This window comes from Microtus pennsylvanicus, chromosome 9 (assembly GCF_037038515.1).
Source record: "Microtus pennsylvanicus isolate mMicPen1 chromosome 9, mMicPen1.hap1, whole genome shotgun sequence".
NCBI lineage: Eukaryota > Metazoa > Chordata > Mammalia > Rodentia > Cricetidae > Microtus > Microtus pennsylvanicus.
In genome coordinates, this window is record NC_134587.1 from 40,052,884 (window position 1) to 40,070,233 (window position 17,350).

At 52.3% G+C, this 17,350-nt stretch overlaps 1 protein-coding gene across 5 annotated transcripts in view; it reads left to right on the forward strand.

Annotated features, from left to right (window-relative positions):
• The first annotated feature begins 7,826 nt into the window (after nucleotides 1-7,826).
• The window catches only part of Kcnt1 (potassium sodium-activated channel subfamily T member 1), a 56,452-nt gene continuing 46,928 nt past the window's right edge, over nucleotides 7,827-17,350 (forward strand). For 3 of the 5 annotated variants that reach the window (XM_075985446.1, XM_075985444.1, XM_075985445.1), the window contains exon 1: nucleotides 7,829-8,053. In XM_075985446.1, coding sequence (XP_075841561.1) covers nucleotides 7,941-8,053 — 113 coding nt within the window. In that variant the 5' untranslated portion in view covers nucleotides 7,829-7,940. Of the gene's footprint in view, nucleotides 8,054-17,350 lie in introns of all 5 variants that reach the window. The other 2 variants (XR_012911803.1, XR_012911802.1) reach the window with 2 other exon arrangements.

Below are 17,350 nucleotides of genomic sequence, written 5' to 3' on the forward strand. Positions count from 1 at the left end.
AGCAAGAACTATATATGTGTATCTGTGTGTTGAGGAGGAGGCTGTCAGGCTTGGTGGCAAGTGTCCTTACCTTCTGAGTCATCTCTCCTGTGCCTAGTTTTTTTTGTTGTTGTTGTTGTTTGGTTGGTTGGTTGGTTTTTAATGGACTCCCATTAAGAGACCTGTGTGCTTGCAGCAATGTATCCTTGGCAGACTCGTGGGGGCTTCTGGGGAGCTGTGAGTTCAGAGTGGCCTGGGACAGAGCTGCTAGCTACTCCTGGGTTATTCTAGCCAAGTCTCTGCAGCCTTAGATCTTGTAAATAAAACCGCGATTTAAAAAAAATAAAAATCAATGCCCAAGCCTCCTCTGGAATAGGGTGAGGATGTCTCCATGATAGTCTAGGGTAAAGGGGACCCCCTGCCACATCAGGATTCATGGCTCTTGGTGATGGTGATGATGCCAACGTGCCTACAAACCCAGGCTTCCCACCACGCTCTCTGCCAGCTATGTCTTGCTGTTCTGTAATTTTCCCATCGCTTAGGAGGCAGACTATCTCTTCGTTTCATTTCTTTATTGAATTCTTTGCTCATCTTTGGACAGCCACCCACCCAGCCTGCCTGTCACTTTCTGTGAGGTTGCTTCTCATTTTCTGTGGCTGTGTGGTCAGCCAGGTGTCTTTGTGTCAGTCATTTGTTGCTTCTCTTGTGGACAGTGCCATCCCCGTGCAGAAGAGATTAGAAGTCAGTTTCTCTATGCCTTTGGGACAGGGGTGGCGGGGTGTATATTAAATAAAATGCGTTTCCGATGCTAGCATTTCTCTACATTGTCTTCCAATCTATTCCTTGGCTGGAGGCTATAAAGGAGGTCTAATCTGATTCCATCCTATCCAAGGGCAGCTCTAGGAGCCCCGGCTCTGGAGCCAAGAATCTGAACTCAACCACTGACCCTGCCAAGGGCAGGGAGCAGCAGCCAGACAAAACAAGTCCTGGGACTGAATAAGCAGCGAGGTTCAGTGAATTAGCCGTGCCCTGTCTCAGCACCTACGTCCTCGTCTGCCAGAAGATCCAGTGGTGCCACCCTGGATCCAGTGGGCAGACTGACTGCTTCCTGCCCCTGGCTCACTTCTCAATACTAGAAGTTGTTACACCAATGGTGCTCTGCTGTGTTTGTGTTTTGGGGTGCCAGCCTCTGCAGGCTACCACCACAGCTCTAAAGCTGTGCTGACTGTGGACAAGATGAATCCTTACCCCGTCTTTTCTCCCCACTCCCATGGCCGTTCCTGAGCATATTTTCATCAATATGAATCTTTGAAAGAGTCTATCGGATTCTGGGGAAATCATGTGCTCTCGGAGTTGACGGGCATATCCATTTGTTGGAGAATGGGCTTGGGACCTGGAGAGTCTACAGCTGCCTCCCATTAGGAACAGCTCCCCAGGCACCTGCAGGAAAGTGGGTGGGTGAGGGAGGGGCAGCTGGAGCCCTGGTTCAGTTGTCTGTGGCTGCTGTTGGAAGGCTCTATTCCCAGCACCAGTCTCTGGCTCCTTGCTGATCTTGCTTCTGGTTTGTGGGTACCCTGAGGCTTGGCTCCTTTCAGATGGTGGTCCTGATTCATTCTAATTAATTTCCCTTTGATTCCTCTTGGGTTTCTGTGTAAGTGGTTATAGCTATTGTGGACACGGCTTCCAAATGTCTTCCTTTCTAGCCCATACTCTTTCTTCTCGGTGCCTGGGCAAGGTTTTCAACAGTGGGCAACCTCCTGGTGTGCCTCGTTCAGAGGTTACTGAGTGCCTGGTGCCTATGAGGCTTCTCTCTTTTTCTCTCTCTCTCTCTCTCTCCCTCTCCTTCCCTCCCTCCCTCTCTCTGTTCATCTCATTTGATCCTCTGCCTGACCCTTTGGTTGGGGGAATGGAAAGGCGGAGACAAGTCCATCCTGGCTATAATAAACATTACACTTGGATGCCCACGGGAAAATGCAGCATAAACGAGGGCTATGTGTTGGTTAATATTGTCAGTGTGGCAGGATCTAGAATCACCTAGGGAACAAACCTCTGGGTGTGTCTATGAAAGATTACCTAGATTGTGTCAACTGAAGAGAAAGGGTCACCCTAAATATGAGCAGAACCATTCCTTTGACTGGTGTTGTGGATACAAGAGGGGGAAAGTGTTAAATTGGGCTTGCGGTTCAGAGGTTTAGTCCATTGTCATCACAGCTGGAAGAGTGGCATCACACAGGCAGACATGGTGCTGGAGAGGAACGGAGAGTTCCACATCTGGATCCGAAGACAGCAGGAAGAGAGAGTGACACTGGTCCTGGCTTGAGCTTCTGAAACCTCAAAGCCCACCCACTGTGACACACTTCCTTCAACAAGGCCACACCTCCTATAATGCCCCTCCCTATGAGTCTATGGGGGCCATTTTCATTCAAACAGCCATAGTCAGCAATCAGTACTTAGTTCCCTCGGTTTTCTGACTACAATCAGTACTTAGTTCTCTCAGTTTCCTGACTACAGATACACTGGGGCCCCTGCTTCTGATGCTGTACCTTCTGTAGCCTTCAAATCATCTCCCCAAAAACTTCCTTAAGTTACATTGGTCAGGTATTTTGACACAGCAACAAAAAAAGTAATAAGAACATTGGGACCTAGGAGTGGACCTGCAGCTGTGCTAACCCTGGTCACATGCTCTGCAGGAGAAATGTGGAGCAGCCTGGACTTGAGGCTTGAGACGCTTTAGAATACTGTAAGCAGAGGCCACCATTCTGGCAGAAGATAAGAAAAATGCAGAAAACGGAGGTTGTGAAGTTTCGTCAGGAAACAGGGGCTCTGTCAAGAACTGGCCTAGGAGTCATTCATGTTATATTCTGACAAAGAATGTGATTTCATCCTGCCATGTCCTGAGAACTTGAACAGGGTGGAATTCAAAGTCATGGACTAATTTGGCAGAGGAAATCTCAACCCAGGAGAGCCTTCAGGCCACATCCTGGTTACTGCTTACTGCTCTCATCCAAGTCTGCAGTTAGAGAAAGCAAGTGGTACAGAAGGCTGGAAAATGTCCTCCTTAAAGGGGAAGTTCAAAGTTACAGATTAGTCAAGTGCTCTCAGGTGAGACTGTTAGAAGTTAGCATCCTTAAGGAGAACCCTTCTGCTCCACTCTGGGACAATAGGGAAGGTGTTATGGGCAAGGCCTTCCCACTGAGGTGCCATCTTGTGAAGATCAATAAGAACCTAAACTGTGAATGTCATTGAGCAGTTCCCTGCTCGAAACCAACCACCTAAACACACAAAGGAACCACCATTGTGGTTCAAGGGGGGCTAGGCTACATCTTATGCTGGCTATAGAACTTGGCACTATGGTCTATGACCACACCCTGAATGTTTCTGATCTCATCTCATTTGGGGAGTTAAGCAGGGTCTGACCTGGTTAATACTTGGGTAGGAAAACTGGGTATTATCACCCATGTGATACTGGTTTAGGAATAAGAAAAGATGTGAGATTAAAGATCACCAAGGCTTGCACCAAGATCCCAGAAGGCTGTTGAGGTCAGTCAGTGTGTGGTAAGGTAGAATTCACTTGCAAGGAAGTCCTGAGAGTCTTGGTTATGGTTTCCATTGCTGTGAAGAGACTCCATGACCACAGCAACTCTTATAAGAGAAAATATTTAATTGGGGCTGGCTTACAGAGGTTTAGTCCATTGTCATCATGGTGGGAATCAAAGCAGCATGGTGCTGGAGAGGTAGCTGAGAGTTCTACACGTTGATCTGCAGGGAACAGGAAGTGACCTGTCCTCTATGTTGGGTGTAGCTTGAGCATATGAGACCTCAAAGCCCACCCCCACAGTGACACACTTCTTTGAACAAGGCCATACCTACTCCAACAAGGCTACACCTCCTAATAGTGTTACTCCCTAGAGGCCAAGCATTCAAACACATGAGTCTATGGGAGCCAGACCTATTCAAACCATCACATCGAGAGACCATTGTATGAAAATGTGCAGGTGAAACCTGAGCTGCAGTGGAGACCCCAGGATGTTGAAGATGCCAGGACCATAGGATATTAGCTGAGGGAAGCTGGAAGCTTGGCGTGGAGATGGCCCACAGAACTGGGAGTGGGTGGACACCTATGGACTGTGACTGATACCATTGTGAGTCCCAGATGCCCAACATGGAGCTACAGGGTTTCTTTGGTGTTTCCCCACCGACTTTCAGACTTGTTTTGGTCTGATTGTTTCTTGGTATGTTTCCTTCCTCCTTTTTGGAGTGGGAGTGTTTATTGTCTGCCATTGTATATTACATATAGTTCTCTTTTTTTATTTTATGGGAACTCACAGTTAAAAGTTTGCCTTGAGTATCAGATAAGACTTAAGCTTTCAAGCCATCTTGGAACTATTAAATACTATGGGGACTTTTAGAAAGGGAATAAATGCATTTTACATTATTAAACAGTTGTAAGCCTATAGGGACAAGAGGAGAAAGGTTTGTAGCTTTCAAGTGATACGTCTAGGTGTCAAGTGGACAAGGAGTAGACGTGCGATTGTCAATTCAATAGGATCCAGAGTCATCTAGGAGACAACAGAGACAACTGTCCTCACATGTCTTTGAGAGAGAGAGAGAGAGTTCCTAGGTTACATTAACTGAGATGTGAAGACCCTCCCTAAGTGAGGGCAGCATGATTCCATGGGCTGGGGGCCCAGACTGAATAAAAAAGGAGAAAGTGAACTCAGCACCAACATTTAGAGAGACCACTTCCTGACTGGATGCTGTGTGACCAGGTGCCTCACCCCCCTGCAGCCATGTCTTCCTCACCATGGTAGATTGTCCCCTTTGACTGTGAGCCATAAGGAGCCTTTCCTCCCTTAAGCTGCTTTTGCCAGTCACTTGGTTACTGACATCACGATGGCGGTGGCACCGGTGCTCCCTGGTCTCTGCCCTGGAGCATCCTTGAGCTCCTTACACTCCTGAATCCAAATGCCCTCCCCTTGTACAAGGGCTGGTTACCGTCCTGCTTGGGGCTGTTCTCATCACCCTGTGCAACCACGTGGCTCTTGGAGGTGCCTAGCCCTGAGCACAGCTGCTGAGAAGGCTTCAGAGTCGGGACATGATTTCACACACTCCAGTGAGTGCCCGTCCTGTCGTGAATGCCGAGCTGTGTCCTCTGCGCCCTTGTCTCTCTGAATGGATCACCTAGACGGTGACTTAAGACTAAGATCTCCGAATGGTCCTCCAGATGACCTGGATAGGCTGGCCCTGAGGCCCAGATAGAGCTCCCACCCAAACCAGGAATTGTCATTCACCGGTGCTGCACAGTGCAACTCATGCTTGCCTTCCTGTTAGCGCTCTACTAGTCTACGGTGCCCTGTGAGGACAAACAACATGGATACACTCATTTCCAGATGAGGAAACCAACACTCCGATGAAGGGACTTGCTTAAGGCTACCCACTCATGCACTTAGACCCCTTGATCGTCGCTGGGTCCCTGAGAGGAGGAGGGAGCTTTTAACCAGAGCTGACAGACTTTCTTGGTAGAGCCAAGCTATCTATCCATTGCTGGCTCTGCCGTGAGGTGTGGGTGAATGGGCTATGGAGTCTCATAAGTTGAACTTCATACCTTGTTGTAAGGGTGGGCTGAGGGCTCGAGCACTTGTTTGAGCCACAAAACACTGGATTCTTATAGAAACAGGCAGTTAGTTCACTGACACAGCCATCTCACACAAGACAGATATTAAAGAGCAACTCTAGGTCCCAGCTGCCTCCTGGGCTCTCCTGGGGTGACCGGGGAAGGAATAGGAAGCAGATCAGGAAGTGAACCCCTTGAATCCTGGCAGTTGAGCATGTTCTTGCTCTCACCTTTACAGAATCATCTAGTTGCCTTGCCCTGCATGCCCCCAAATTCTTCCTAACACACATGACTCTCACACTGTCCCCAATGCCTAGACCATGCCGTGATCAGAATTTCAACTACATCTCCCAGAGGCTCTGGGGCCCCTGGCCTACGCAATAGTCATGTTCAAACTCATACGGTGTGGAGGGGGCAGGCACTGCTGCCCTCAGTGGAGCTGTTACCAGGAGGGCTGTGGGATGCCCACTGGCACTGCCTACTCACTCATGTGGTACAGCAGCACTCCAAGGTTGCAAGGACAGCCTGCCCTTGCCACTCATCCCAAACCACAGCTGCGTAGGGGCGGGGCCAGGGCTCAGAACTGCAGGTGCATTTCCTTCCCCTGAAGTAAGCAGAGGCTCTACCCCCCACCCGCGCTGGTTCTTAAGGCCAGGAGAGGAAACTCAGAAGTATCCAGAAGGTCAGGACAGCAGAGAGAGCAACTCCTAGGAACTTGGTGGTCCCAGGAAAGCTTGCCAAGGGAAATATAGCCCTGACCCCCGGCCACATGGTTCCCCACCTGCCAGCACCTCCCCAGGCCCAGCCAGCTTGTGACTAAGAAAAAACAAGCAACTCCACTGATGCAATTAGGAAAATGTTATTTTTCAGCCGCTGCCAGATCCCGGGGGTTGAAAATGTGACCTGAGAAACACGTGAGTGTTGTCACTGGCAGCCGTGGCTGAGACCGTCACTGGGCCTCTCCCACCTCCAGGGGGAGTACCCACCTTTATCTGCCTGCTGATAGCCAAGGAGGGGGGATACACACACTCTTCCCAACTTGAGAATGAGAGAGTCCACCCTCTGCCTAAAGCAAATGTTCCCTTCATCTTCTGCCCTCATGCCAATCACACAGCCTGTGACCTACTTTAGACAAACACAGGACAAACCCCTTCCCCTCAGTCCTTATTTAGAGAAGCTTAAACGACAAGGCTAGTGCTGCCTTCTTGGGCTCTTTTCTCTCGGCTGAGCCAAGCTGGGGCACTGCTCAGTCTGATAGTTGCGGATTAACCATTCTGCCTTTGGCATCCTACCACGGACAACTAGAAGCTTAGAAAGAGAATGGCCTGGGGCTGAAGCTCCCCAAAAAGCTCTGCTGTGCCGGGGCACAAGAAGCACAGGACTCTGGTTAGATCAGGAGCCCAGTGGACCACGGTCCCCCACAACTCCTGCCGTGGGTCTGAGCCTGTGTTCTCCTGGTATATGTATGCCATTTGCTCAGTCCAATGCTATCTGTCAGGGTTTCTACAGGTAGTTAGGGGTTTCGGGCTTCAGGATAGATGTGCCCAGCTTGCTGCCCCAGGAGGCGGGGAACTGAAGCCTGGCGGACTCTGAGGCCACTCTCCAGGTGTTGTATATGGTGAGTGCAGCTGAAAACGGATATGGAAGGAGAGGAAGACAGGAAGAGGCAAAGGGTAGAAGTCCTGCTAGCCATCTGGGCGAGATCTTCCTGGTGTACAGAGTCTGCCCCGCCCCCATGATCTACCTGTCACTACACTGTATGAGTGACTCCCATGATTGGGATCGGAGTCTGTGAAAGCCCAGAATCGTTAATCTCATCTGTTCTGATGTGTTACCCTATAGCTTCTCTTCTTAAACTGCATATTGCCACCCAGTAGTGAGGGAAGCTGAAAGGAGTCCTTGAGGGTGGCTCCAGAACCTGAAGAAAGCAGAGCAACCGGCCTTGGAGCTGACTGTGGAAGCGGGGAGGCTTGCCTGGCCCAGGTCCAGGGAAGAGGAGGGCTCCCATGCCAACCCAAGGAAGACCAGGGACCTTCGTAAAGGCTATTCTAGAGTTAGCCATGACCACTCCCATCTCCAAACCTCCACTCTTCCTGGGGTGGCAGGAAAAGAGAGCTTCTTGCAGGGCCCAGAGGACCCCGGGAAGCGCCCCGCCCCTGACTAGCCCCGCCCTCAGCCCCGCCCCCTGCAGGTGCTAGTCCCGCCCCCCAGGGGGGTCGCGGAGGCCCAGAAGCGGCTGGCGGGGGTCCGCGCGCGTCCGGCGAGGGCGCGGGCGGCGAGGGGGCGCTGCCGTGTGCGGGCAGCCATCCCTGGGCGGAGAAAGTCGGCCGCGGGGACTTGCTCTTGGATGCCGCCAGTCTCAACAATGAACGACCGGGACACGGAGGTGCTGCCCTTGCCGCCGCGGTACCGATTCCGTGACCTGCTTCTGGGCGACCAGCCGTTCCCGAATGATGATAGGTAAGTGACGGAGCTGTCCGAGGTGCTGAGTCCCGCATTGCCTCCCCCACCCCCTTCCCCAACACACACCCCCACCCTCACCGCCACAGCGTCCTTCAACTTTCCCGGTTTCCCTGGCGAGAAGTTTAGGGTGGGCTGAGATCAGGGCGCACTTCCCTGCGGGGGCCTGAGCGGGACGCGGACACGGACACAGAACCCGGTGCTAGCAGGCTCCGAGGCTGAGCTGCCCGAGGGGTTGGGGGGGGGCGGTAAAAGAGGAAGCTAGCTCTGTATCCCCGTGCGCACCTTCTCTTAGCCCCAACCCCAGCGAACCACTGATCTGGGGACCAGCCAGAACCGGACACACTAGGGCCTCGCAGCCCAGCAGGCAGTCACCAGGGGTCAGCGTCCTCCGGGCTCATTTTCAGCGTGGTCACATTTTCAGAGTGAAGGTGTTATGACGTTACGCTCCCTCACCTCAAATTCTCCTCTGTGCTTTAAACAGGGATCAACAGCATGAGCCTATGGGAATAACTCGTAAGTGGAGGGGCTTGGCAAGAAGCTGGAAAGAAATATCTCTTTCTGCCTTTTCCCCAAATAACTGTCTTGGGTAAACACTGGTGTTCTCGCTGACAGCCTCAGGGGAGGCGCTTTCACACTAGCAAGGGAAGATGGTGAAGGACTCTGGCAGACTGGAGAAGGCTGGCTGGAGAGGAGAAGGCTTATGATAAGGAACTTCTGCTCCTGTGTGTATGCCCGGGTTGCAGTTTCCCCCAAACAATGTAATTGTTAGAACAGAAAGTACATGAGCCTGCAAACTGTCAGGACACACACTGAGCCCTTAAAACAGCCAACTGCTGAAATCACACTGGAAAAGAAATCATTTTTGTGAGCAGGTCAGTGTGTGGGGGCTACGTGCAGAGAGCTGCAGCCTGTGTCAAGAGTGATCTTGACGGGCAGTTGCTCTGCCTACCGGAAGCCATCTCCTGCCAGGCCTCCTCTGGTGTTCAGACGCAACAATCACATAGAGCAGGGGAAAGGGGAGTGTGTGTGTGTGTGTGTGTGTGTGTGTGTGTGTGTGTGTGTGGACGTGTATCTGCATGTGTGTGTACGCATGTGTATGTGTTTGTGTGCGCACATGTGTGTGTGTGAGTTCTGAGTCTTCACTGACTAGAGCCAAGGAGTCTGAGTCTTGTGTAGGCTTGTTTGCTCATTTGTCATTTGTTATGTAGTTCGGACTCACTTTGATTCATTATCCCCCTGCCTCAGCTTCCCCCAACTGCAATTGTGTGCCACTGTCCTGGTTTCGAGGTGCTTTTACATTTTGTGCTTTCTTGTCTTTTGAGTCAAGTGCTCCAGTGACAGGAAAGCCTGTCCAGGAAGGATGCCCTGGTAATGGTTTAGTTAGCAATGTCTGCTCAGACAGTGGCAGAGATGGTGTCTTGGCCCTAGCATCTGTAGGTGGGGACTCCTTTGCCCTCCTGGGACCCTCACAAGGCAGGGCTGGGGCTTCTGTGGGTCCAATTTCCTGTGCTTGACATCTTAAGTCGGCACCCCCTTCCTCCTGGGTGCCTGCTCCAGTGGGATTTGATGAATTCCGGAAAATAGCAGCTGCGGGAAGATTCTCCCAGTGCTGGGGAAGAAACAGCATCTGTCTCCCCGAGGTGCCTGGGGCCTGACTGGACAGATGCCAGTGTCTGAGGTTGATATGAGTTAAAGGCTGCATGCCTTCCTTCCCAGGCTGGGCTAGTGAAGGTTTCTGTTGTCAGCCATAGGGTGGCAGCCACAGTCTGCCTGGCTACAGTCGTCTTCTGCCCCAGGGGATAAAACAACTGCTATCAGGCCCATGCCACTTTGTTCAGCACTTTTAATTGAGAAATATAGGAAACATACATTTTAAAACATAAAATAACCAGAGCTGGCCCAGCCCTCCACTCCCAGAAACCAGAACATGGCCATCATCCTGAAAGATAAAGATCTCCCTCCCCTTCCAAGTCGCTCCCTTAGCTCTAAAACCATCTCTGTCTCATGGGGGCTGCTTTAGTATCAGCTGCAGAGCGAGGGTGGGTCTGGCCCCTCTTGGCCCCCCAGGTCCTCATCACAGGCAGGTGATACAGGACACTGTGGGCTGAGATCTGTCCTGGAGTACCTGAGCTCTGTGTTGTGCGCAGACCCTGCAGGTTGGATCCTGGCCCGATGGCCCTGCCGTTACTCCCACTTAAGGAGCCTTGTCCCTTTTCTCCTCATCCCCCATGCCTGTCTCCTCTTCCTTCTGCACCATCATTGGTTCTCAGGGTGAAGGATGGGACTAGGAGGAGGATTTCACAAGTACAATGATGTCCCAGGAAGCTGTGTCATGTGTCTAGAAGTGCTTAGTCTGGGATGGAAAAGAAGGACAGGCTCCATCTGTCCCACCTACTCTTAGGAGTTCTCTGGAGTAGGTTAGGGTCCTGGGACAGGGTCTCAGGCTGCAGTGGGTGGGCTCCTGTGCAGCATAGAACTTCCAGGATCCAGGGCAGTGGTCTCAGCGAGGAGACATCTGGGGTAAGTGTGAGCTGCCCCAGCACAGGACAGGTGCAGACTAAAGGGCTAGCCTCACCCTACTCTCTCCACCCCCTCTAGTCTTGCCCCATAGCTAGCTCTGCAGGGCAAATGTGGGGGGAACTGCTCCCCAACTTCTTGGCAAGCTGTAAGCAGGCAGGAAAGGCCGTGTGGGCTTCCTGTTCTCCAGAGGAATAAAGTCATTGGTGGTGAGTCACCACAGCCTCAGAGGCCTTGACAGGGAGGTGCTCAGCCACCCACGTGGGCAAATGAGGCTAAACTGCCAGCCTGGCCACTGTGGAGGATACTGAGTACTGCACACAGCCCGTGAGGGGCAGAGCTGAGATCTCACCCATGTTGGGAGTCGATGTAACCCCAGGTAAACTCTCACCTTCTGGGCTGAGTCTGAGTCCTGGGCTCTTCTTGGAAGCAGCAGTCAGAGGGAGCTCAGTGGATCTGGTCACATCCAAGGTTCTAGGCCTCCTACCCCTTATGACAGCTTACTCTTCCAGCTCCAGGACTCCAGGGCATCTTAAGGAGGTTGAGCCTATCCCATGGGTAGTTCCTGGCTTAGGGGATGCAGACTCAGATCCCCCGGAATGGGTAAAGACCCCTGGGAGGATGGCGCAAGGAACCTTGGGCTGTGGTGTGCTTGGTCTGTAAGAGAAAACTCAGGATGCAGCACTGCCCCGGGGCTTTGTCTCCAAGATGTGCAGGGCAGTACCAGGTTGCTTAGAATAGCCAATCGTGGGGGGGGGGGGAGAGGGAACCTGGAGGGTGACCGCTGGCTGGGCTCCAGGCAGATGAGAGTAGGTTTGTCACTGGATTAGCCTGCTTATCAGGCCTGAGGGGAAGTCCTCAAGGTGCTACTGCAGAAGGCAGGCCAGAGCAGGCCCCATCCATGCTGTCCCTAGCTCTCAGACAATGGAGTGGACCTCAGCTCACCTCTCTGAGGCAACAGCATTGAGTATTTTCTAACAGATCCAAAAAGGGGGGGGGGGGGGAGACAGGCATTGCCCTTGTTGCCAGGGCAGAAGAGCACCCCCAACTGAGAACAGAGTCATGGGTGTACAGAGCCTGTGGTGCCCCCTTTTCTACCCTGCCAGGAACGGAAGTGGGTCAAGTTGCTCTTTGGGGACTGGGCTGGATCCTTCTCAGGAGATGCAGGCCTTCCACCCAGGGCTCCGAGAAGAGAGATTCAGAAAGGGTGCCTCGCGGGACAACCCTGCACTCAGAACTGCCCACTGCGATTGTTAATGACGGCAGAGCTGGACTGGGCAGCGCTGCTGATGAAATGGGGCTGAGCCAGGGGTGGAGAACTCCACTAGGACCATCAGGACGGCCTGACAAGTACCTTGGATAGCTGGATGCCCACTAAGTGCCCTCCCCATCCACTCTTGAATGTGCTTGCCCTCGGGGCCAGTGCCTGACTCCACATCCCAACCACCCCCACAGCTTCTCATGCCCTGCCCTTATCCCTACCTCATCGTACTTCTGCTCCTACTGTGTATCACCATTCTGAGCCCGAACCCACAGGCTCTGCCTGTCTGGGCAGCCCTGCTTGCACCCCACTTTCTGGACATCCTCCATGACAAGTAGCCTGCTATCTGTACCTCAAAGCAGCAGCAGGTGCTCAGAGGGTGTTAGAACCAGAGTTTGTACATGAAGCCCTCAAGGGCAGCTCTAGGGTAGGAGGAGGGATTAGGGGCACCACTGGTTCTCCTTTGGGGTTCCTTGGGTCCTGACTAGGAGCCCTTGTGGCTCCCAGGTTTAGCTACATTAAGAGGAGCATGCATCAGGTATCTGGAATGGGAAGGGAACTGGAAGGATGGAGGATGTGGCCTGGCTTGAGCCAAAGTAATGGTGGGTGGAATATGAAGTTCATGCCTGGCCAAGAGTCCAGGAGGACAGAAAGGGCTCAAGAAGGAAGCAGGGATCCCCTAGCAATCAGGACAGGAAGGGCTGGAGCACAGGATCTGAGACTGTATCCTCCTGGTCCTGGAACCCCAGAAAGGTCTGGAGCATCCCTACCATGTTTTAGGCTTGGGCTATCCAGTCAACTGGAGCCTCGTACCTGCCGAGAGCAGGCTTCAGGGACCTGATGGGACAGGAGATGGAAACTGTCATAGCAGAGGAGGGAACAGGGATGGTGACAGCCCTGCCCAGTGGAATCAGATTGCAGGGACAGAGTGGCCCTGGAGCAAGCTTGAGAGCTGGCACTGGGTTTCTACCTTTTGTTTCTGAGCCCAGGGAAGCACAAGCTGGTGCTGCCTCCCATGGGGACTTACATTTAAAATGCCAACTGGGTGCTTCCCTGGCTATGCACCAGCTTGACTTATGGGCAGGGTGGGACTAGTGCTGCTGCCCTGACTTTCTCTGCACCCTCCTCCGGGTTAGGGTGCTCAGGTGAGGTGAGGGGGTCATCCGAGTCAGAAGGACCAGCTCCCTGGGCTCCTGGAGCAAAACAAACCCTGAATGTCAGTGTGCACGGCATCCTTCCATACACCTATGGTACCCTCTTGTGCCTCCTATATGATTGAATCGAGTTTGAGCAGGAAAAACGAGGATGGGGTCTGTTACGTTCTGGAATGTTCTAGGTACTCTCAGGTGTCCTGAGTAAGATACAGGTTGAGACTTTTCTGGGACCAGGTTCCCTCATGTTTCCATACTCGGCTGTATGTGGGGATGGGGGTCGCTCATGTCTCCATACTTAGCTATACAGGGGGTCACTTGATCTGTTCTCCTCCTATCCCCTGGGGTCCATAACAAGGAACAGAGCCTGGGAGGTGAGCCCTGGAACAGAGTAAAGTGCAGAGAAACCAGGTGACCTCTTGATATAGACTTGTAGCCCCAGGGTTAGCTACTGGTATCCTTGTCTGGTCATGGGCTCTGGAACTTGGACCACCATCCTAGAACTTGAGTCCTGGGAGGCTACAAACAAGCAGTATCAACAGATGGGCTAGGCTAAAGGAACTGGAACACAGGGGCAAAGAGAGGTGTCGGTACAGAGTACACTTGTGAGCTAAGAGAGTATGGTCTTTACCTGTGGGGCTATGGGTGCTGAGGAGCATCCTGGGACCCATGTCCCCATTCATAGAAGACAGCTTTCCCCACCATACACCATAAGAAGACTGGTCTATTCCTCCACGCCCATGCCTGTGATCCCCAGAGACACCCTGAGACGATGAATCTGGCATCTCCCGGGGCTGAAAGCTTCATCTCATCCTCCAAGCCAACACAGCCAGACACATTGCTTGGCCCTCTAAGCCTTGTTCTATGCCCACATCCTAGTGATTCGCTTGCATGACTCAAAATTAGATTCCTCCTGAGTTAGCTTAAAACAGAACCCCGAGGGCTGGTGTGGGGGTGGGGAGGACAGTCCTCTGTGGAGTCACCCAGGACCATGATTAGTTGGGAAAGGGACATTGCCATTCCTGGGGATCCCCCGTACACCTCCGATAGCCAGCTGTGTGTGCCCCTCTGAGCTCCTCTGTTTGAATGCAAACAGGAAGGTATCTTAAGTTGGCTCTCTTTGTAAACTGCCGATCTTCATGGGGCAGTCACCGACTACTCCTCAGAGGCAGCCAGCACTGACAGTTATTCTCAGCATTAGAGGCCAGAAGTGTCCCTCAGGTTCCCGGAGGCCAGGAATGTCCAACAGGTGTCCGTAGGTATGGTTCTTAGAGTGTGTTGAATGTGCTTAAAAGAGTGTCCCCAGGCTCCTCTCCCTACAAGGGCACTAACCCTGTGATGAGGCTCATCTTAAGACCTCATTCAACCTCAGTTGACCCTCCACCATCCCACCGGGAGTGGGGGCTTAGATACAGGAAATTGGGAAGACACAGGTGTCCCTTGTAGGTCTGACTGCTGAAAAAAAAAGAAAGAGGCTGATGGGAACCTCTCAAGGGACTAGGCAGTGCTGTGGCTTTAAAGTCACTGGACTTCACAGCTTGTGCCAGGTTCCCTTGATCCCTAGAGAGAGCCTCTGCCTGTGTTCCCTCCCCGACCGCGGCACTCGTCAGGTGTCCCCGTGTGCATGGCCAATACTTGTCTTTAATCAGCCCTGCACGCGCGTCTGTCAGGCTGAGACGGCTCTGTTGGTGAAGTGCTTGCCTAGCACTGTGAGGACCTGGGAGCAACCCTTAGAACCCACACAGAAAAGCCAGGTGTGGAGGCTGCTTCCTGTAGTCCCGATCCTGGGAGGTCAGCGAGTGACCCTGCCACAAAGGTGGAACAGGAACTCGGAAAGGAAGGGGTCCTGACCAGGCTGAACTGGGTAGGATGGGTGACGGTGCTTCAAGGCAGGCTGAGGATTTGTGTGGGGCTCTTCATCGCTCTGTGCTGGGCAGGAAAACCACCAACTAGAAAGTCCAGGAAGATCTCAGCTGTCCCTGGGTCTCCAGCCCCATGAAGTGCTTGGACACCCAGAGACAGGGAGCTCCCTGGGTAACTACATGGTGAGGTGCTAAGCCCAGAAGTTCCCCTGTCCATCTTCTGTTGCCTTAGATGTGGGCAGAGCCACACCTTCAGGGTCTGGCCTGTGAGGGCTCCTGTCTTGCTCCACCTCTCCACCCACACCCCCTTCACCCTCAAGAAGCTCTTCAGTGAGTGCCTCCTGGCTACCCCAGGAAGACAGAGCTCACACACCACTTAAGGCCCTGATTGGACACAAAGGCCTTGCTCTAGCCCACTGTCAACTTGATTAATCTGCATAGTCCCAGTATGGTAAGGAGAGATTGACCTATGTCTCCATCTGGGGGCGGGGGGACCCTCTTGATCCTGGCGGTAGCGGTAGTGTCCTCAGAGGAAGATGTGGCATTGGGCTGGGTGTTCCCACCACAGGTACCAAAGTTGTTTCTACCCTCCCGGGCTTCAGATCAACAACTGTGAGGTGCCTGCCATTTTCCCTGCAGTACCACTGTGACACCTGGCTTGCCTCACATCCACCTGTATCCTTTTGGCAGGAGGTGGGGACCTCTGGAGAGTCAAGGGTCACTCGTATAGCTAACAGGTCTGCCTGTGACCCTTTCCCAGGTCACTGAACAAAAGCCTTCAAAGCATGTCTATGGCTGGTTCCTGGGACCAGAGACCATATGTTACCTTGAAGGTGTGGTTCTGTGGGGGACTTGAGAAAGAAAAGTGATTCTAAAATGTAGCCACAAGTGTCCCTATAAGAAAGGGGCAAAGGGCTGTGCGGCAGTTCAGGGAGACAGCATTTCCCTGATATGCAGATTATGGGTGCTTTACTCGGGGTGGGAGAGGAATGTCAACACGTAAGCCAGAGAGGTTTTACACAGAGATGATGGGGGGCCTGGGGTCTTTAGGCATGGATTGGGTCTCTCTGTAGCGCCCAGGGTCTCTTCCTGCACTTGACTTCATCATCCACCAGCTCCCCAGCAAACCGTCTTGTGTACTGTATGCATTCTGTTGGTTCTGCCCTCCTGGGATTTCTGTCTGCCATGGAAGCAGGGTTGGCCTCAAACCTACTATGAGCACCCAGTCTGCTGATGCTCTTGGACTCAAGGTTCACAGGACTGAGTTGGTCCTGCATGGCTCTGACCCACAGAACCAAGACAATAGTGTGTGCTATTCCTAACTGTGAGCACAGTAGCTAAATGCCAGCCTCTGACCAAGTGTGATGTTGTCTGTCTGCAAGTATCTGGTGACCTCTTCATGGGGGGTCAACCACTTCTCTAACTACGTATCCCTTGTAAGCTGGACTCTGGGTCTAAGGCCTATGGCACCAAACTGGCCTGATGTTGGTACCATTGTGATTCGTACGCTGCCTCCAGGCATAGGTGTCCCATTAAAATTGGCCAAATGGCAGTTAGCTACACTTCCCTTTATCACCACAAGATCACTGTAAGAACCAGCTCCTTCTCCTCCCCTCACCTAAGGACTTTGGGCCCCTTGTAAACATCTGTCCCCACCATCCATGTGAGCTATATACCTTTCTTCCTCCTCCTCCTCTTTCTCCTTCTTCTCCTTCTTCAAATTAGGGTTTCTCTGTATATTTCTGGCTGTCTTATAACACGCTCTGTAGACGAGGCTGGTCCCAAACTCAGAGAGATCTGCCTGTCTACACCTCCCGAATGCTGGGATTAAAGGTGTGCAACACCACCACCCTGTGCCTTCTTATTTCTTGATTTACCTACCTCAGCCTCAATCTGAAATCGGTACTTGATCATCAGGAAGGGCTCGTCGTACACCCAGAAATATAACTCCTTCCAAAGACATTCTTCAATTACTAGCTGTACTGGCTGGTAGAATCATCAGAGAAGGGGCCTCAGTTGAGAAAATGCCTCCATGAGATCTAGCTGTAAGGCATTTCTCATTTAGTGATCAATGAGCGAGTGCCCGTCCCATGGTGGGTGGGTGGCCTTCCCTGGGATGGTTAAGGAAAACAGACTGAGCAAGCCATGTGGAGCAAGCAAGTCAGTAAGCAGCACCCCTCCATGGCCTCTGAATCAACTCCTGCCTTCAGTTCCTGACCTGTTCAGTTCCTGTCCTGACTTTCTTGAGTGATGAACAGTGATATGATAAGCCAAATAAACCCTTTCCTCTCCAACTTCATCTTTGGTCCTGGTGCTTCACTACAACAATAGAAACCCTAACTAAGAACTAAGATCCCAGCTCTCAAAGAAACGGAGCTTAATGGTGATCCCACACAATGACAGGGATAGTGCCTATATTCCTCTCTGAGAATCATGTACTAACCCTGGGGTTATATTTACTTGCCCTGTGTGACGTCTTGTGTTAATATCACTGGGCTAATCC